We start from the raw sequence: 21,513 nt of genomic DNA on the forward strand, positions 1-21,513 counted from the left end.
TTTATAAATGGCAGCATGATTGATACTACAGCATAAAATGGAAACATTGAGGCCAGGTGTGATCGAGTTCTCTTCAGTTAAAATACACTTTTTATTATCTTTCAAATTATAAATTGTAGGCTAGGAAGGATGAAATAAATGAGAGTTTTGTTTTCTAGTATTTCTATTTCTGTTATGCAATAAAGGGTATGAGGAACTTCGCATTAAACATTTCAGTGCTTTCAAAACATGGGGTGCTATTTTTTCAAGAGCAGAACTTATAAAAAAAACTTAAGAGCATGTATACCAACACTAGACTCTGTAAATTGTATTATTTAGCCATAAATTAATTATTGTAGGTTAAACCTAGAAGGTACTCTCACTGGCAACATGGCGTTTTCTTCTTTGGGGAAGATTCCCCAGCAAGAATTTGCAGGATATGAGAGCAAAAGAACATCCAGTTGCCTCAAATGTATCAGCCACCTAACATATGCTGTGGCCCAGAAGTTTGTATTTTCATAGGGATAATGTTGATCCATCCACTTTACAAAGTGATCTTTGGGAACATTAAAAGATGGTTAAAAGTGTATTTTTATCAGGTCAGTTAATTGTTTTAACTTAAGGAATCTGAGATGGGGCTCAGAAGATACTTATATAAATATGGGTGCTATAAATGATGGATGCCAAATGCTATGGCAATACTGTGTAGGATATGTGTGGAGTTGTTTGCCAGAAACACAATTGGTCACTCTTGTTCAAATGTGATGGATTGGAGAAGATTATTCCTAATATATAGCTTGTGCTATAGCTCAGTGCCAGCAGCTTCAGAAATCTTCATTTGCACCCTCTTTCCCTGTTAAATCTGCATTATGGCTACTTGCTTCCATTTGTAATGCTTTTTTGTTTTCCAAAATTACTATCAAATTGGTAATGTGCTGCTTATTTCAATTATTATAGACAAAGAAGCTATAGAAGAATAGGACTCAAACCCAATAAGACCCACAAAAAGTTTCACATTTAATGGAATGTGTAAGCTTTAAATACAAGCTATGGCTTCCAACAGTAGCTGCCGCTTTTAACAAAGCATTTCTTCCAAAGAGGCAGCTTGAGACACAAGATCTAATCTTCCAGTAGCCTTATAAAATTAAATATTTTCAAATAAAATAGTAGCTAAGCATAAATACATATATGCATCTCACAAGTAAATAAAAACTGAGGAATAATTATTTGCTAACATTTAATTTCTGAAACAATTTATTAATCATTGCATTGGGAATGGTCCAAAAAGTAAATTGCCAAGTCAATCTTGAAAAGTTGGTGGTAGATTCACCAATTGCTCATTTCTATTGGATAAATTCATACAAATGTAGCTTTTAAAAATACAATTATTTACAAAATGATTATACAATTATCAAATTTGCTTTACGTCTGCAGAGTATAAATGGTTCGTGGTACATTAATAAAGAACTGTAACTTTTTGCATTCAGATTAACACCACACGGTTTATTGCTTCTATCATGTATGGAAGTCATTCTTCTGGTGACTTGGCCATTCAGGCTATTATCTATTGAACTATCAATTTAGATACCATATATACAGTTGTTGAAAATGTGCATTAATTTATATAACAAATGTATAATTTGAATCCAAGTGGCAATTTGGTTTCAGAAGTACCAGTATCGAAAAATCCTGAGACCAATTTGTGATCACGTTAATCACCAATGACAAGACTTCAATGCTGCAAGTTAAATTGTCATTGGTGAAGTAAAAACATTTGTTTTATCAGATGTGGCAGCAAACTTGGATCCATTTATTATAGTCACTTTAAATTCCACTAAATCATGGGGTATAAGATTCATCGTAGATGGAAGATTGCTCACTTACTTACATGAGCATGTACTGGGAATACAATTTCCAGGAAGAATAAGCTATAATAAATACGACTGAACCAAATCCAATCTTAATAACAATAGGCTTCCAATATAACCACCTTTTTCTTTTTCTTTCAGATTCACTCAGCCTATGTTTCATCTGTTGCACCATCTGTGCTGTGTTAGCTTTCTTGTCTTCTCTCAGTCTTTTCCGTAAAGCCCTTAAAGAAAATAAAAAACTTTAGTCAGCTTTGAGTTATTCCATGCATCCCTTAATTACCAAAATATATTGGAAATGCCTGAAAAGCAATAGTGAGTTTTAAACGATTAAATTGAAGGATGCCATTATTGGCACAGTGATAACTACGGAGATATCTTCAGCTTAACAATCCTCCACCCCTGCTCTCCCTGGTGAATATGCAGGTTGTTAAGTGAGCATGGAGTACCTCATAGGAGGGGGAGGTCCTGGGAGATCCACCACTCAGCAGTGTCCAAGGAGGCAGATAAGCATCAAAAAACCTTTGCAAGCTCCATTATGATTATAGGTCAAGGACAAATTGTAATTAATGTTAATCCATCAATGCATGACACCTCTTGCCCTTACCTCAAAAGCATGTTTTTGATATGACATCTCTAGTATTTATAAGATGCTTAAAAACAAAACAAAAAACTACAAATGAAAATTAAAGGCAATTTTCTTCTGCTAACAGAACTTGTCAGTGGATGTGCATTATTCTCTCCATCTTGTTCCACATCCTGGAAGTACATTCAGATGTCTGAAGATAAATTATCCATAGCAGAATGTGTATTGGCAGGGAACTGGTTCTTTGTTTCCTTCAGTGGCAAATAGATTCTCATACAAAGGGTATTTTCATACTGCCTTTCCATGTTCAGTGCTACTGATAAAAATAATAAAATGTAATTGTTTCAAAAGTGTTGGGACTATAAATTATAGAATTATTATCTGTCAGGAATCCCAGGGGCTTGGGAAGGAAAAATAATACTACCACGCTCTAATTCAGCTAAAAGTCTACAGAATTCCTGGATGAATTATTTTATCAATTTAAAGATTACTTTGTCTTTGTAAAACTGACAAACCCTTGCCATTCGATACATTAGATAAAATTGTTTTTTGTCCACCAGTCAGTTTTAATGTTATTATAAAACCATTACTTACTTGTCATCATTTGTATCTGAATCATTTTGAATAGGAGAGATCAGATCAACATCTCCTGGCTCTTGTTCCTCTAAAACCATGCTATTCCCGTTGTATTTTTCTGCAGTAGGTTTAGTTGGGTGAGGAGGCGAACATTCAGAACTTGGTGCTTGGTCTTCTTTTGAGAGTTCCTTCCAGCGATACTGAATGGGGAAAAAATGTCTTCACTAGTTGAATCTTAAAAGAACAGTAGTCCTTGCTTAACTATTCTAACTGGGACCAGATTTGTGAAGTGAAGTGAAGTGGTTGTTAGGGGAAACATTACATGACTGCAGCACTTAGTGGTGACAGTTCTGGTAGTTTTGGTGCTATCATTAGGAGCAGGAGAAAGATGGTGAAGGTCAACCGAGAGTGGTGAAATGAAGGGCAGCCAAATGGGCAGAGATGGGAAGGAGATAGGCATGGGAGTCGAAGAACACAATGCAGTTCTGATAATGGATAAGTTACCAAGCATTGGAAGTTTGATTATGTCACTGCAGGGGTGTTGCACTGGCTGTAACTTTGAGGACTGACAGTAACTACCATGAGTTCAGTGCCACTGTAACTTTGAACAGTAACTGAACAAATGTTCATTAAGGGAGGGAGGACCTCTATTCTGTTTTGGTGAAATTTACTATGATCCATCCACTGTGACTTAAAAAGTAGACAATGTATATACCTGCATAGTAGAATCCCCCATTATATATTTTGCTCCTTCTAATACAGCCATATATGAAAATCTTAGTTGATCAGGAGTTTGAATGAGTCCCATCCGATATTTTCTCATATTTAATAATATTTGCTTGATATCTACATGAAGTGGGTCATTTCTTTTTTCCATCTGTATATGAAAAAAACAACACAAAGTTTTGGTGCCAAATTAACAGACTAGTTCTCTTCAATTTTCATTTGGTTTCAGTTTTAACCTCTTTTAAGATACTTGTGATTTTTTAAAAATAATAATTTTAATTTCTGTGGCAGCCCATTTATACAAAATCTGGGTAGCTAATACGGATTAAACAATGCAAGAATGAAATGGCCATTCCAAGGAAAAGATCACAATGTACAAAATATTTGACCTCAATGTTGTGTGTGTGTGTGTGTGTGTGTGGGATATGTATGTATGTATGTATGTATGTATGTATGTATGTATGTATGTACGTACGTACGTATGTATGTACGTATGTATATATATAGCATTCCAGTCCAATGTCTATGGAAGGTCTTCAAGCCTTTGTAGAAGGCAGACTAGGACTGGCTCAAACTCATCTAGACTAAGGCAAACCTAGACCTCTGAGTCTCTTTCAAAGCCAACACTTTCATTATATCAAACTGCCTCTTCATTATGACAGTGAAAATGGAAACAATACCTTTTCTTGAAGCTGAGGAGACTTGTTTTATAAATATAAATACAGAGCTATAAGATTTTGCTGTAATACACTATTTTCAAATCAGTGAAGAGAATAATGTGTAGTTAGCTTATAGTATAATCTTCAAAATGAAAGGGATTTATAAGATAAAACCAAGACTACCATAACTTTTTTTTACTTTTCCTGTAGAAATATGACTTTATTTCTGCTTCAGCAACCTATAGTTTGTTACAGTGATAACAAGCTAGTTTTAGAGGTCTTCTGTTCCTTCATTTTCAGGAAAGACATTATTTGTCAAACTGTCCAGCCATATCTCAATCTGGAAATGGTTTGAACAATCTCAATTAACACCTCCAGATGAAATATAACTTAATTCCATTTACTATTTATTTAATGCCATTCACTATTTACTTTTACTATCCCATTTACCATAATATTATGCGAAATGAGTAAACATACCTCAAGATGGCTAATTTGTGGTTCCAATCTGGCAAATCTTTTGCTTTTTGGGCAAGGAATCTGAATTAGTTCATTTCTACTACAATTCCTAGATAAATGGTATTTATTTCACATTAACTTGGTTGTTTTTAGATAAATAAACCTACCACAATAAGACATGTGTCTACCAATGAAAATGTACCAGAGCGTCCAATTCCAGCACTACAATGAATCACTGCAGGTCCATGTTCAGAACTCAGAGATCCAGATTCTCTGACTTTAAACAAGAAGTTGAGGAATGAAGCTGGAGATTCAGGAACTCCAAAATCTGGCCATGTAGTATAGTGAAAATGGAGTATTACCCTGGATTCACCAGTCTAAAGAAAGAAAGAAATTTAGCAGGACACACCTGATATGCTAATGAAGTCAACAAAAAGAACATGTACTAGTTCAAATATGGTGAGGGAAAAGAATAAATTTCATTTAAAAAGTCTAGCTGTCCTAGAAAGTAAAATTCTCTGAATTCCTCTTTGAAAAGCCTTCTGGGGAAAAATAAAGACAACGGGAAAAAATTTGATTGATTCAATTGATTAATAATATTCAATTACAAGGCAACACAAGAAATTAATTTATTTAGTAAAACAAAAATTCAATTAAGCATTTTCAATATGATTTCTTTTTCAGATATTTCAAAAATCTGATTTCCTTTTGCCATACACTAGGCTTTATGGTATGAGACTCTCCCAGCAGTCCCATAAAATGTCAGATTATTTAATGAAGCATTTGTATAAGAAACAATGAAAGAATGTCAATAGTATCTAATCCTTTCTCTACATGCTTATTATCAGTCATTTCTTTGTGAACCAAGATGTAGGAGGACTGACAGAGTCAGGAGGATTGGTAAAAGAAGAATCAGCCTAAAATCAGTATGTAATCACTAATAAACTAAGTCTCCCGCCCCACTTGACTGCCATTGACTGAACTGTAATCTGGTGTTACCATTAGTTGAGATGATACTTGTGCATAGTCTTTTAGCAATACAACAGTTAAATTGAACATTCATATGTGGACCAGATTTCTTACACTTGACATAAGCAGTGTTCACACTCCAACTGCTATTGAAAAGCTATACAATTATGAATGATTTAAAAAAACATTCTACTGCACTGAAATTTGTCAAAATAAAATTAAATTAGTGGTAACATAATATGAAATTATTTTTATGTGGTAAGCACAATTTTAATGCTAACTTACCTCAATACATTCTAGCTGGAGTTGTCGTACTGTATAGTACGATTTGACATCTTCAGATTTTAGCCTCACACAAAATCCTGTTTCTCTGAATATCATGGGTTCCTCTTGTTTTGTTGGCCAGTACTGCGCACATTTCACCTACATTATAAAATAACACTGCAATTTGTCATACACATTTGATACACATATATTCATTTACAGTTTGTGTAACTTATTTTGTATATTGAAAACAAATTTAGCATCATGCAGGCTCATTCAAAAATAATCTTCCAATTTCAAGAGTGTATACAGCTAATATATTAAATTTTTATTCCCTTTGGAATTCCCTTTGGAACATTAATTCCAAAGGATTGGGAACCCTATCAAATACAATAAACTAATTTGAACTAAAAAAAAAAAGGACAACTTACCGAATCTTTCTCAACGATTCTATTAAGCATGACAATTGCTTTGGTCTTTTGTTGCCATATCATTAGCCAGAAATGGCAACAAGTGTTAGGAAGTGGACCCTATACAAGAAAAAGGAACACCATATAAGCTTAGAACTAAACCTTTGCTGAAAGAGTCAGATTGTGGGGAAAAACTTTATTTATTTATTTAATTTCCCAACTTTAATGTTTTTAGGCGGTGAACATGTCCAACAAACCTTCCTTCTACTTTTCTTACAACAACAACAACACTGTAAAGTGGGTTGGGCTGAGAGATAGTGACTAGCCAAAGTCTCCTACCTGGCTTTCATCGCTAAGGTGGAAGTTGAACTCATAGTCTCCCGCTTTCTAGCCTGGTGCTTTAACCACTAAGCCAAATTGGCTCTCCAGTTCTTAATATAATATTGGTCATAAGTACTTGGAATAAAGTACATATTGAAATATGGCCTATGTGTGAACATTATAAGCAGAAAAGTTCCTGGCCCCTTTTCTGTCTTCAATGAAATGTGAACAATCTTGCATAGTTCTGACTTCAGTTAAGCACAAGAAGTATATAACATTGGCCAAAACTGCATACAATATACTAACAGTAAGATTAATATATTTATAAATATGTAAAATGCTTTTGTTATTTTTAGATTTTTAGATTTTGATAGTGGATTGGATCAAAGTGCTACTGCCATAAAAAAAGAGATAGGCAATGATTAACAAAGATATTGACAACTTCAGAATGAAAAACTAGCAAAAATATTGTTCTACTTATCTCTATTAGCAGGTAATATTTCTGAAACTAGTAAGTTAAATTTGGATCCAAATAAATTATAAATAAGTACATTTAAATTACAACTCTTGGCATTTCTCAGAATTGTTCATTCTAGTTTAGCTGGGGAGAATTGCACTTGGACTTTAGATGGAAGATTTGCATATTCATTTTATTTTTAATAATACCTTTTACCTCTCTATCTGCAACAAATATTCAACCAACAAACTTGTATTTTCCTGGATTCCCCTCTCTCCTCTTTTTCAACAGCATGTATTATATACCTTGTGTAATGATTGACATAGTACATATTTTCATTAAGACTAGTAATTTCACATTTGAGTTATTTAAGAACTTTCAAATATCTACCAGACTTAGGCATTTTACAGTTCCTGGGCCATATCCAGTCCTTTGGCTGTCCTTGTCCAATCTGTGTGAGGTCAGTCAGAACTTAGAAATCAAATATAATTAAGTGTATGCCATGTATGCAATACAACATTGCTTTTATTTTGATGGTACTTTTTTTTTTTGCAACTTCCGTGTGTGTGTATACAATTTTATCACCTTATTGGTTGGGTCCTCCACAATAGCACCAGTTTCTTATGTGGCTCCTTGGGAAAATTAATTGATCTAGATTTAGTAACTTTTAGTTATCAGCTTCTCTGCATTATATCGACCACGATTTAAGCCCTCCCAGAAAGCTTCATTTCTTCATAAATTCGATCTTACTTCAGATAATTATTTCACCATTCATCCACCATAGTTTATAAATAACAGATCAAGTTATTATATTCTTGTTTCCTTTCTTTTAATTCCAAAGCTGCACTAATATGAGAACAAAATCCTAAATTATATTAACATTACCACTATACCCAAATTAGGGAAATCTACATTAAATTTGAGATCAAGTTTGGTATAATGATTAACAGCTTTAAACTGGAAACAAGGCTACTGTGATTTCTAGTCCTGCCTTGGAAGGAATGCACCAGCTTAGTGACCTTGGGCCAGTAATTTTCTCTCAGCCTTAGGAAGGCAGTGGCAAGGCACATCCAAAAATGTTGCCAAGAAAACTACATGGACTTACTATGTAGGAATCGACAGAAAAAAAGAGTTAATTAAGAAACAGAAAAGTAAATCAGAGCAAGTCTGGAAAAACAGAGAAGTCAAAGTAACCAACATTAGGCCCTGACTCTTAGAATAGACTATATAACATAATATGATCAAACTTTGTGTTACTTAAAAGTCTAATAATTACCTGTGTTAATATATAAGTTCTTTCAGCTTCTTCATTAACCACCAAGCTGGCATTGATGTAATCATTGTCAGAATTCTGTAGTATTACACGACTGTGATCATCTTGAAAAAATATCAGAAAAACATTAAGTTTCATATTATTAGCAATGTTATCAGATCAACCAATTGGCCAACAAAATACTTCTATCAGAACAATATATAGTGAATATTTTAGTCTTTCAGGTCTATCTGGAAAGGAAAAAAACCCCACATTTCCTTGCGCATTATATTGTGGGGGCAATGGGGGGCAGAATGGAATGGATTCCAATTTATTTTATAACACATTATTATTTGCAGTACACATTTAATAAAATTAAATATTCTAATGTGAAAATTGAAATGATTATACCATTAAATGTCATCTCCCTTTTATAATAGTTCTGGAAAGAAATGAAAGCAATTTAAAAGAGACAAAATGCATTAATGTGTATTACACTAACTCTAGAGTAATCTCCAAATGAAGAAGTAGCACAAGGGCTCTGTTATGGTTCTCAGAAGCAAGCAAAATTTTAAGTGACATTATTGTTAAATTGCTTCAATTTCTCTAGGGGCTATCAATAAGTACACTTTACTAATTCCAGTAAATACTAATTTGTTTCTAGATCTTTAAATGTATTTAAATAATGCATCACATTCTGTATTACTTTTATAAATCTGCAGGCTTCCAGAAACTCTAGATAAAATATTTTCTTCCTGATACATAGTTGCTGTGTTGACACAACATACCACGCATACCTTGGTTAGCTAACTATATTTTAGCCCATTGTTTTGATTACTGTGAACTTAGTATTTCACATATATGCAGAAAATCTTACCAAGTATGCTATTGTTAAGTTATTCATGGGTAGTATGTCATGAGAATACTGCCTGCATAATTTTTCAACCTACCCATTATGATAGGTTAACACATAATTAACAAAAGAATTGAGTGAACTGAGTGAAAATCTGAATTTCATCTTTTTAAATTTTACTCCACTTGGTAAAACTTAAAGGGCAGAATGCATTAGCATTTATATTGCCCTTCAAGGAAATATTTCAATTTATGTGATTAATTTTAGTAATTATTTAAGCTGTCCAGCTTTATAACTCTCATTAACATTTAAAGAGATTTTGCTCTGTGATTTTAACATAAGTACATTCTGAAACAGGAATTTTTAAGCTCACAAATCACATTTATAGCAATAGCATAATCTCAGGACTTCTTTCTCGTTAACTAATCATCTTTATGCTTCCCACAAATGTCAGAAGAAAATACCATGCTGATAAACATTTTTATCTACCTATATACAAAGTTATTTTTTTTTAAAAATCAGTTCAGGGTAGTAGCTTACACAAATTTAGCATTCCACTGACCTGGAAAAGCAAATTCCAGCAATTGAAGAATTAGGTCCAAGTTCCAAAGTACTATTTGTAAATCCAGAATAATTACAGTATAAATTATTTTTTTGTTTCTTAATCTGTGGCAGAGACAAAATCTGCCTTAAAATATACTATGACTTCTTATTTCATAACATGTTAAAAATGAATCAAGAAATATTAATTTCTATGCTCAGGCTGTGCATAGTTCTTTTAAGAGTTAAAATCATTTCACTTGGATTTCAAGTTTAGAACCCATGAACTGACACTATAATTACAAATTATAAGAGTTAGGAGGATGTATAAATATAAATATGATATATAGTTCAAAATAGAGAACCAAGGACATAATCCTAGTCTTCCTATCATTGGTTTAGTTCTTAATCTGATTTTATATAAATTTTATGTCAGCATTTAAACTTTACAATACAGAAGTATGATTAAAAAGTCACTTTTGAGGGTTTTAGATAACTATTTTATCAAGTATGTCAAAGTCACTGCCTTTTTCTTCACTGCAGACAGTAGACATAAACAGAAATTTTAGCCCTATGTTAAAATATATATGCACAGAAATTATTGAAAACATGTTATGTCTAGTTACTGAAATCAAATAAAGATAATCTACTACAGTGAGGTTATGATAGCTTCCGAATTCATTAAAATAATATTCAAACTTTAAATAGTGTTTCCTTCACCTTCAACTGTTTCAAACTGAATAATTAAGTTTCTTGTTTAGTATCACAATTTATTGGAACTTAGATGTTTCTACTGAATAGAAACCAAAGCTTTTGTAAATACTAGATAACATTTGCCAACAGGAAAAACCTAAGACCTTGTTATAGTAAATCACAGATACTGGTACTAATGTTCTCGGAAATATGATGTCAGCAAGTATAGATTTAAACAATGAATCACCAAGAAGTTCCTGTTTGGTTTCATACAACACCGAATTGCTTCATTTCTATGTTTTATTCTACCAATGTCAATGAACAAAATTTCTCTATATCTTGTCAATCTTCAGTTCTACATACACAAAATCCCATATAGATCATGAAGAAAGAGATACCAATACAACTACCCAGTGAAAGAGAAATGCCCCTTTCTCTTTTAAAAGAGTGTTTTTTTCAACAATTCCTATAAGTCAAACATTCAAGAACTTTTATCTCTTTCAAATACAGAAAACAGATCTTTTTCATGTGTATTTTTTGGAACCCCCCTTATTTAGGAAATTATTACTGAACAAAAAAAAATCTAATTCAGGAACTCAGTGTTCTGACTAAGGGATAACACTTCAGCCAGATGATTATGGGAAATTTGCTGTATTGATTTGATTATTGCTTAATCCATAACTTTGCCATTTTTTGGGGGGGAGAGAGACACTGTCTAGTTTTTAAATAATCAAATGCAGAAAGTTATGCTTTCAGAAGTTTATCTCAAATAGAATAGATCCAATCCTTTGTCTCAGTGAAAAACCTCAATTTCGTGTCAGCTGGTTTGGGCAAATCAGTAGTTCTGGTGAGCATTTGACCCCGCCCACTCACCCCTGCGTTTTCCTGTCCTATATTTCCATTTTTTTAACTCAGGTGATTCGTGCAGCACAGCGGATTGCCACATGTCAGCTGTTTTACTCATAGGAGCTGACATAGAAGATAATTTTTGAAGCTTAAAAAGGTTGTTTTTTGAATGCTGCGCATATGCAAAGCCCACGCTCATGGAACCGGTTGTTAAATTAGTTGCATCCCATCACTGGTGTCACCTACAATCGTCATTTAGAAACGAAATAATATAACAGAAAATATCAACATTTTTTAAAAATTATAGTGAGAATCCAAAAAGGGACAAACAAACATGGAATAGAAAAATGGTCAGATCACCAAAGAAAAATACTTGCAAGTAACTTTGAATTGTAGAGATTGTGTCAGGAATGCTAAAAGTAACTTTGTCCTTGTCTTCAAAATGGGAAATGAGTAGGTCAGGGAAACTACAGATCAGTCAGCCTGATACTGATACCAGGAAAGATTTTAGAGCATATCATAAAGGAATCAACCTATAAGCAGCTGTAAAGCAATGCAATAATTACCAGAAGTCCCCATGGATGAATATGTGAGACTTATTTTATTTCACTTTTGATTAGCTTAGTAGATTGTAGAAATGCTATAAAGATAATACCACTTGATTCCAGCAAAGAATTCAATGGAAATACAGGCAGTCCTTGTCTTACAACCATAGTTAAGCCCAAAATTTCTGTTGTTAAGTGAGACATTTGTTAAGTGTGTTTTGTCCCATTTTATGACCTTTCTTGCCTCAGTTATTAAGTGAGTCACCACAGTTGCTAAGTTAATCACCCGGTTGTTAAGTGAATCTGGCTTCCTCATTGATTTTGCTTGTCAGAAGGTGGCAAAAAGATATATCATTTGGGACAGAGCAACAGTCAGAAATATGAATTTTGACCACGTGATCATGGGGATGCTGCAATGGTCGTAACAGTGAAAAATGATCATAAGTCAGTGCCATTGTAACTTTGAATGGTCACTAAATGAACTGTTATAAGTCAAAGACTACCAAAGCAATCTAAAAAGCAAGCCTGTGTATGGGCTGCATAGTTCAAATATCATTTCCCAGTTTTTCTTCAAAATGGAGAGACATATTAAGTGATTAGAGGTAAATCCTGAATCCTATATTGTTCAGCATTTTGTGGGTAAATATTACTTAAACTTGCAGACAAAAAATGCAGATAAATTTGAGAAGAACAGAATTAAAAATTAACGTATTAAGGGAAATGGACTGACAACACACAAATGGACTGAAATGTAGGAGTATCTGTTAGAAAAAAGTAAAAGCAGTTTATAAGTGGAACCAATTACCTGGAGACTTCATCTCCTGCTGAATAAGTTTAAACAGAGACTGGAAAATTATCTGTTGGGGATTGCATGGAACAAGAAGTTGGACCCAGGAGCCCAAATAACTCTTTCTGTCCTTTGATTCTATGTAAACATTTGCATCTACTTTTTCTAATACCTCCATACCACGCAGAATGGCCAACAGTTTAAAAAGATAGAATAGTAATTCAAAAAGAAACTGAAAATACATCAAAATGAGAGTGTTAAAGCCCAAGTAAAATATTGGAGAAGTCTTGCACTTTCCAAGCTTCTACTTGTTCAATTCTTTAAAATTAGTTAATTTAATTCTAGTCAAACATCACTACATTAATAAATACAAAACACTCACAAAATAATAGAATCAAACACACTTATCACAACATAGTTCTGACTGTTTGCTCCAAAGAAGATGCTAAGAAACAAAGGAGGCAGAGAATGTACCCCACATCTCTTATTTCAACACTCTTAAGGCAAGTGCATGTACTGTTAATTGTATACAGAAAATGCAGATACACAAAAAACTACAAAAAATATGGTATAATCACTCAAATAACTGGAGGAATAATCTTGGAATTATTTGAAACATTAATATATAAAATTAGATTTCATGATATGATCACAGTGCTGCTGCAGCCTCTTTGTGGTCAGTTTCAGGAAAGAATACTGCTTAGAAGTCTTACATATAGTTGCACACTAACTTGAGTTCAACAGAGATAACATGAATGTTAAAAGAGAACAAAAAATTAAGTCTATTTTTTATTATTTAGTGGGGCCGTATTACTAGCTGTCCAGGGCCACATGCAGCCTGTGAACTGCAGATTGTACATGCATGAATTATAGTAAATGAAATCTTACTTACATGGGCTAACATCTCTGTATCTGTTCCGATTCCGGTTTTCTGCATACTTTGCCACTTTATGAGGATAATCACTGGATTGATGCCGGATATCCTTGAAAAAATAGCAATAGTTAACAAATCTTAATTGTCTGGGGGAAAAAAGATTTTGTCAAAACAACAAGATATTACACAAATCAGTCATTCTTTAAACTGAAACATATAAGTATGAAATAGGAAAATCCTTGTGAAGCACAAATTGACATTAAAATTGTGGACTACAGGATAAGAAAAAGGCCTTGAATTTATGAGTTCGTACATATTCTTTTTTATACCACAAAGAAATTCAGTCTTTTGTTCTGTTTTTTTAATTAAAAAAAGGCCCATTCACCTGAATATGGCAGTAGTTAAAAGACCTGGATAAAGTTAAGGTAACACTGCATTCATAGTAATTCAACCTGAGCCCATACACTGACTACTCCTGTACATCACAGGGTGTCTTGTCAGTATAGGTAGTCCTCAACTTATGACCACAATTGAGCTCAAAATTTCTATTGCTAACTGAAACATTTGTTAAGTGAATTTTACCTCATTTTTTGACCTTTTTTGCCACAGTTGTTAAGTGAATCACTGCTGTGATTGTTAGTAACACAGTTGTTAAGTGAATCTGACCTCTCCATTGACTTATTTGTAAGAAGGTTTCAAAAGTGAATCACAGGATCCCAGGACACTGCAACCGTCATAAATGAGTCAGTTGCCAAGGGTCTAATTTTGATCACATGACCATGGGAATGCTGTAACAGTATTAAGTGAGAAAAAATGATAAGTGACTTTTTTACACTAACTCTAGAGTAATCTCCAAATGAAGAAGTAGCATAAGGGCTTTGTTGTGGTTCTCAGAAGCAAGCAAAATTTTAAGTGACATTATTGTTAAATTGCTTCAATTTCACTAGGGGCTATCAATAAGTACACTTTACTAATTCCAGTATACTAATTTGTGACTTTTTTCAGTGCTCTTGTAACTTTGAACAGTCACTAAATGAACTGTTGTAAGTTGAAGACTATCTGTATAATGATACTTTTGTTAACCAACTCATTAGCTTTACATAGAAGGTTGATCCATAAAGAAACACATTGAGAGGTTGTCACAACACACTCATTCAAAATTAATTAATCCTATTTTAACTAAGTAAATTATGGGCAATTTTTTTTTTTTTACAATTACCACTGTCAATACATCAATGATCCATATGTAGAAACATAACAGTGTTTAAATACAGTTATATTCTGTATGTGAAAAACAAATGTTAATTTCCTTCTGCAGACTAGAGTTGTTCTGTTTTTTCAAGTCCAAGAATTGGACAAAACCCTACAGTTTTCTTGGCAAAATTTTGCAAAAATGATTTGCTATTGCCTCATTCTTAGGGCTGAGAGAGAGAAAGTAACTAGCCCAAGGTCACACAGCTGGCTTTGTGCCTAAAGTGGGACTAGAACACACAGTCTCCTAGTTTCTAGCCCCGGGATGGCGAACCTGTGGCACGCGGAGCCATTTGTCAGGGCACGCGAGGCGCTGCACTGGCCAGCTGAGTTGACCCTTTTTAAAAGCCATTTTTTGCCCTTCCCAGGCTCCAGAGGCTTTATAGGAGTCTGGGGAGGGTGAAAAGAGCCTCCCCCGCCCCTCACGGATGCCTTCGGGAGGTTTCATGAGCTTCCCTGAAACCTCCGGAGCGCAAAAACCGGCCCTATCGGTAAACCAGAAGTTCAGGAATGGACTTCCGGTTTGCTCGGAGGGTCATTTTGACTGTTCCGGAGGCTTCAAGGAAGCCTCCTGAAGGTCCCTGAAGCCTCCAGAGGGCCTCCGGGGTGGGGGGGAGGCTGTTTTTGCCCTCCCCAGGCTCCTATAAAGCCTCTGGAGTCTGGGGAGGGCGAAAAAAGCATGCAAAAAATGGGGGGGGGGGTCGCGACTGTAGTATAGATGATTCCCCCAATGCTCAACTATAAACCCCTAGTGATGGAATTACAAGCAAAATATCCTAGTTCCCATCTTCTGTAATGAACAGAACTCCATTCAACTCACTGTTTATATGCCTTTAAAAGAAATCCAAGAAATACAAAATTATACAATTTAATGAATATTCATAATTGTAACTAAATGAAATGGCCAGGAGTAATATACTGTTAATCGCTAAACACATGAAATTACTCTTAATTATCTATGCTTGATTTCAGTAAGAACACCATGCAGATAATTCTTTGAAAGGGTTCACAATTTGGGAGTCTTTTGTTCTTATCTAGCAAGGCAACCTTTACCTTAGAAAACAGTATATAATTATACCAGAAAGCTTAAACAACAGATGTAAAATCAACCCTTGGCTATTCATATAGAGAAATGTTAACTTAAGACTCAAATCAGAGTGAGAAAAAAAACTTAATTTTTCCTACCAGCCTAAGAATTCACTCAGTATTTTCTAAGGGGGGGGGGTGTCAAACTCAGGGGTGTCTCATACCTGGACTCCCCCCCTCCTTGTTAAACCAGGCGTGGCCACCACTTGACACATCTGGTCTGTGGTCCGGGAGTTTGATGGCCCTGTTCTAAGGCATCTAGAAAAAGGCACCAGCAAGTATGTATTTTTTGCTAATCATACTTGACTACTGATTTATAGGCTGTTTTTGTATAATACATTGAACCACTAGCTAGTGACCACGGTTTAATCTAGTGTGTTGCATGAACCCAGCCAGTTTATGCTAATATGTTTCATTAAAAATTGAATGGGCTAAAACATGGTCCAGTTAATTACTGGGAAGCATATGCAAATACAGATACTGATTCTCAATGGAGTTTGACAATTTCATTCAGATTTCAAAAGTTGCAACTTTAACATGCTTAGCTTTTAAGAAGGTGCTAAATTCAAATAGCTATAATATAAATTATTAAAACTGAGTAAAATATTTTTTTGGCTAATTATAATCTATCTGGAGTTCCCAATCTAATTGTTAACTCAGTTAAACACACATTACTATTGAGCATTATAATTACAATTTTGTCCAGGAGGAATTTTCCTGCATAAGAAATTTATTTCATCTCTTCTTCTGCTGGTTCCAGGAGGCTAAATTTCTGAACGTTAACACTAAAAAGCACTTTGCTTATTTACCAATTGAAAACAGCTCATTTCAAATAAGGTCTCTAAATTACTTAAAATCATATTATATTAAATATACAAATAGGCAGGATTATGTGCATGCCAGTCACATTTTTATTATGCTTGCACAATTGTGGTATTTCACAAATTGCAAATTGCAGCTATTTTAGGAACATTTTTTTTTACCAACTCAGCTCTTGACAAACTTTTGGTTAAAGCAGACATTATCTAAGGCTTTAAAAAAAAGAACCCATAAAAATGTGTGTTTCAAGTACTAGCATTGAGATTTATCTATAAAACTGAATCAAATTTCAGTTTGAAGTTTCAGTTCCTATCAGTCTGTGGCTCAGCACCTGGCAATGTAAAGCTCCAGGGAGGAGCAAAGAGCAGCAGTAAAAATTCATCACATTAATTGTGAAACTAGAAAGTTGCACAATGGGACTCCATTAAAAACAGGGTAAGCTATATTTTTACTATGTTAAAAAGGTGCCAGTAACCTTGAGCATAAAATGTTTACTGTATACCCAAGTCAATTAAAAACCTCTTGATTAGGGCATTAAATAATTCAAATGACATCCACATGATTCTCCTAATGGTTAGTTGAACAGAATATTTCCTAGATTTTTTTTTGCTATTTTACATCAAAAACTAAGATTGAATTATGATAAATCATCTTTAATGCTATTTCTGCTGGTGGTCACTTTAATATCACCATCAAACAAGTTACCTATCACAGTTCTGACTGGAAGATATCAATTCATCTTTTCTTATTTGTATTAGCAATCTTCCAACAGAGACATGCAATACTCAGTTGTCATTTAGAACTATAACTTCACAACCTCTAGCTAGCATGTCCAACTGCCAAGAACTATAATCCAGAGTAACTAGTATATAATACACTGTCAATTCTACTCCTACGAGACTCCTAAAGAACATTGAAAATTTTTCTCACAAAAGCATCATACTTTCAATACTAATATTTTTTTTGTCCAATGTGTGCAATGAGATTAAAAAGTGATAATTCAACAAACACTTGAATACAAAATATGGATAATTATTTTATGTAAGAGCAACCACAATGAGTACCCTTTAAGATGCCAAGAAACGTATTTATAGATGTAACTACAACACATATGTCTCTCTGAAAATGTTTAATTATATATTTTTTTAATACTATTCCACCAGTTCATTCCTATTCAGCTTTCGCGGGATAACCTTGTCCTTAGCCTTGTACAGAGAAAGTAGAAAGTTCTATGAAAGGAAAACGTATATTCTTTTTTGAAAAAAAAATATTTTAGTGCAGTTAAACCTGTTTATTAAATCTAACAACTATTATCAACCAATTACTCTTGTGAGGACATAAAGCCTATTCTTATTAGTATTTAATGGGTGTAAATATTGACTACATAGCTCTAAGAAAATACTGTAATGCCTGGTTCCATAATCCTACTTCAGTGTCATATAAGTTTAGAAACGTGGGTTTTTTTGACATTTAGTTACTCTTGTGTCCATTCAATAGGATCTATTTGAAATCTACAAGGAAATGCATAGGTATCCTGTTTTTGAACACCCTAACCCTGTAATGGTGAACCTATGACATGCGTGCCACAGGTGGCACGCGGAGTCCTCTCCAAGGGCACAGGAGCCGTTGCCCAGGTCAGCTCTACCGGGTGCCCAGGTCAGCTCTACTCCTGCAGACCAGTTGATTTTTGGGTGTGTGCAGGGAGCAGGGGGTCACATGCAAATGAGCGGGAGGGGTAGAGGAAGCACAGGGAGGGGTGCAGCACGTCCGTCCCCCCCGCCCCCGCACTCTGTTTTTGGTGCCAGGAGGCTTCAGGGAGGGCCTCTGGAACGGAAGGGAACTATTTCTGGCCTCCAGAGGGCCTCTGGAGCCCAGGGGAGGCTGTTTTCATGCGTGGTGGTGGTATTTGCACACACATGTGCAGTGGGCATTCCATGCTAACCCTAACCAACAATCCCTTCCCATAAACTAGGATTAAGGCTGACCAAAGCATCTGGAAAGAGATCCAGGCAGTTTGCTCTAACCTGGGTATGTCAACACTAAGTACAAAACACACTTCACCATATGACAATTGCATCACACTACGATCATTTGCAGCTGCCCTCAAGGGCAATAATAACCTTTTCCAACAGTTCGTTTAGTGACAGTTCAGATACAACAGCACTGAAAAAAGTGTCTTATGACCATTTCTCATATTTATAACCGTTGCTTCATCTCCCTGGTCACATCATTTTATATTCAAATGCTTGACAACTGGTTCGTATCTATGATGGTTGCCGGGGTCATGTGATCATCTTTTGCAACCTTCTGACAAGCGAAGTCAGATCCACTTAACAACCATGCCACTAATTTTAAGAGCTGCAGCGATTCGCTTAACAAATATGGCAAGAAAAGTCATAAAACGGGAGGTAGGGAAAACAAATTTCTCATTTCGCAACGAATTCTGGGCTCAATTGAGGTTGTAAGTCGAGGACTATCTGTATTCGGTTCCAGAGTTCAGGAGCCCAAGAAAAGGTGGTATCCAGGGAGTCCAGCAAGGCAACGGGACAACCACATGGGGACAAACCACCGGGAGGAGCTCAGCTTTGCGAAACTTCCTCGCCGCCTGAAGCCTTTGCCTCTCCCCGCCCTTGCCCGCAGCTTAAGCTGACGACGGAAGGCGCGTCGTTAGAAGCCTCTCGCCCGCTTCCCTTTCGGCCCTCGGCGCTTCTCCCTTCTCCTCGCGGCCCCCTGCTAAAATTCACGACATGCGCACTCCTCTCCCCGAGCCTCTGCGCGTACCTGAGAATGCCCGTCCGTCGGGGCCCGGCGGTTTCTTCTTCTCCTCTTCCGTTTGAAGCGGCCTCGGGGGTTCCTAAACTTTCCCTCCCCCCGCGGCCTCACCCTCACTCACCAAGTAGCGGGGCTGCCAGTCGTTAGCATCGTCGACCTCCTTGAACTCCTGCTCTATCTTGGCGATGACGGACATAATGGCGGCGGTAGCCAGAAGGTTGGAGGAGAGCCACTGGCAATCGGCAACTTCATCACCTACCTCCCGCTGCTGACAGGGCGAGGACGGCGAGCCCGCCCCCTCCGCCGCTCGCGTTACCTTCAACGAGCTTCCGCGCCGCGCGTCCACTCAGCTGGCTTCTCTGGAGCGGACGCATGCGCGTGGGCCGCCTACTGGATTAGCGCTAAACTCCGCCCGCTATAAGAGAGGAGGGGGAAAAGAAAATGCGTACCTGGGATTGGGTCATCGATCGCTTTGTGTGGGGAAGTTCCCGGAGTGTTGACTGCAGGGGCTGGGTTTTTTATTTTATTTTATTTTAGTTAGTTAGTTAGTTAGTTTGTCACTCATGTACAAGATAATCATATTTTTCTTTGATCTAAACACGATTGAATTGTGGTTTATTGAAGCACAGCTAAGCTAGGTTTATTTATTTATTTAGTTTGTCACTCATGTACAAGATAACAGGAATAAGAATAAACATGAATTAAGAACACAGGAAATGGGTACAAATAAATGGGGACAGTTGGACAGGGACGTTAGGCACGCTGGTGGGCTCATGCACGCCCCTTATGCTAGTTTGAAGCTTCAAAACAGACCATACACCATTCACATTACAATGACCAGAGTTTGTGGATTATGAATAATGTGGTTATTTGGGGATAAATTGAATTGTGTGAACACAAATATAGTGTCTTGTAAATGTTGGTTTTTGGCTTAAGATGCACGAGTGCATGACTTATTTGGTAAACTATTGTGTTCCCCCGAAAATAAGACAAGGTCTTATTTTCTTTGGACCCTCGAAGTAAGCGCTTTCAGGGGGGGGTCTTATTATTTTTGAGGTGCAGGAGCCAACTGTGTGGTCACCTCATGGCTGCTACTGTGTTGTGGGGAGGGCTTATTTTCAGGGAAACAGGGTATAAGCAACATATAGCTTAACCTAATATGTTGAATCATTATCAGGCTTTTTTGGCTGCTTTTTCCAGACAGCAACAGAACTAAAAACTGAATCTTTGACAGTATTCATTTAAAATTTAAGTCTGATGGTAGGCGAATAATTTTTTGCTTTGCAAAGTATAGTTGTACATTGTTTGCAAACAGTTTTGAACCAATTTTGCCAGGCTTATCTGTCGACTGTATTGTAGTTCATGTTTGTTTCCTTAGATGTCTTTTTGACTCCTTTCCATTTTTCTAAATATCAAGGTCTTGTGCAGTGACGTTTTCTTTTGTGTTATGTGTACAAAATATTTCAATTTTAGCTTCCTCAATAGTGCTTCCAGTGAGTAGTCTGGCATTACTTCATGTAAGACTGCACCGTTTGTTTTTGAGTCCTAGCATTTTTTTTAACAATTTCTCCAGCACCACATTCAAAGACATATTTTCTTTCACCTTTCTGAAGGGTCAGCTTTCACATGCATGTTACATGAGAAAACCATAACCTTGGTTGTCATTATAACGTCTCTTTCAGGTTTCCCAAAATGCCAGTGTTTAGTCATGATATTTCCCCTCTGACATCCAGTTTTTCTGGATTCAAAGTTTTGACAATCCGTGGACCAATCATATATCCATGTAGTATCAACTTTTTTTTGTGCCTCTAGGCATATCCATAGCGGGGCATCCTTTCAGCTTTAATTCAGCCACATAATAAATATCAGGGCATTCACTGCTTTTTAGAGGTCTACTCCAAAGTCTTCATTCCCTAACGGG

General features: G+C 35.8%; 2 protein-coding genes across 3 annotated transcripts in view; one reads left to right on the plus strand and one right to left on the minus strand.

Annotated features, from left to right (window-relative positions):
- The window catches only part of PSMG2 (proteasome assembly chaperone 2), an 18,562-nt gene extending 16,435 nt beyond the window's left edge, over positions 1–2,127 (plus strand). Inside the window, exon 7 of the mRNA XM_014062390.2 lies at positions 1,989–2,127. Coding sequence (XP_013917865.2) covers positions 1,989–2,036 — 48 coding nt within the window. The 3' untranslated portion in view covers positions 2,037–2,127. The remainder of the gene's footprint in view (positions 1–1,988) is intronic.
- Positions 1–19,943, minus strand: part of PTPN2 (protein tyrosine phosphatase non-receptor type 2) — a 21,405-nt gene extending 1,462 nt beyond the window's left edge. The window contains exons 1-9 of one of the 2 annotated variants that reach the window (XM_014062385.2): positions 19,714–19,940; positions 13,683–13,773; positions 8,551–8,651; positions 6,518–6,616; positions 6,108–6,245; positions 5,021–5,230; positions 3,725–3,886; positions 3,028–3,209; positions 1,970–2,071 (exon numbers count right to left, since the gene is read on the minus strand). In XM_014062385.2, the coding sequence (XP_013917860.2) occupies positions 1,970–2,071; positions 3,028–3,209; positions 3,725–3,886; positions 5,021–5,230; positions 6,108–6,245; positions 6,518–6,616; positions 8,551–8,651; positions 13,683–13,773; positions 19,714–19,788 (1,160 nt within the window). In that variant the 5' untranslated portion in view covers positions 19,789–19,940. Of the gene's footprint in view, positions 1–976; positions 2,072–3,027; positions 3,210–3,724; positions 3,887–5,020; positions 5,231–6,107; positions 6,246–6,517; positions 6,617–8,550; positions 8,652–13,682; positions 13,774–19,713 lie in introns of those variants that run through there. The other variant, XM_014062384.2, reaches the window with a different exon arrangement.
- Between the last annotated feature and the right edge of the window lie 1,570 nt (positions 19,944–21,513).

This window comes from Thamnophis sirtalis, unplaced genomic scaffold (genome assembly GCF_051295495.1).
Source record: "Thamnophis sirtalis isolate CommonGarterSnake01/CBP01778 unplaced genomic scaffold, rThaSir2_p1.2 scaffold_2, whole genome shotgun sequence".
Taxonomy (NCBI): Eukaryota; Metazoa; Chordata; class Lepidosauria; order Squamata; family Natricidae; genus Thamnophis; species Thamnophis sirtalis.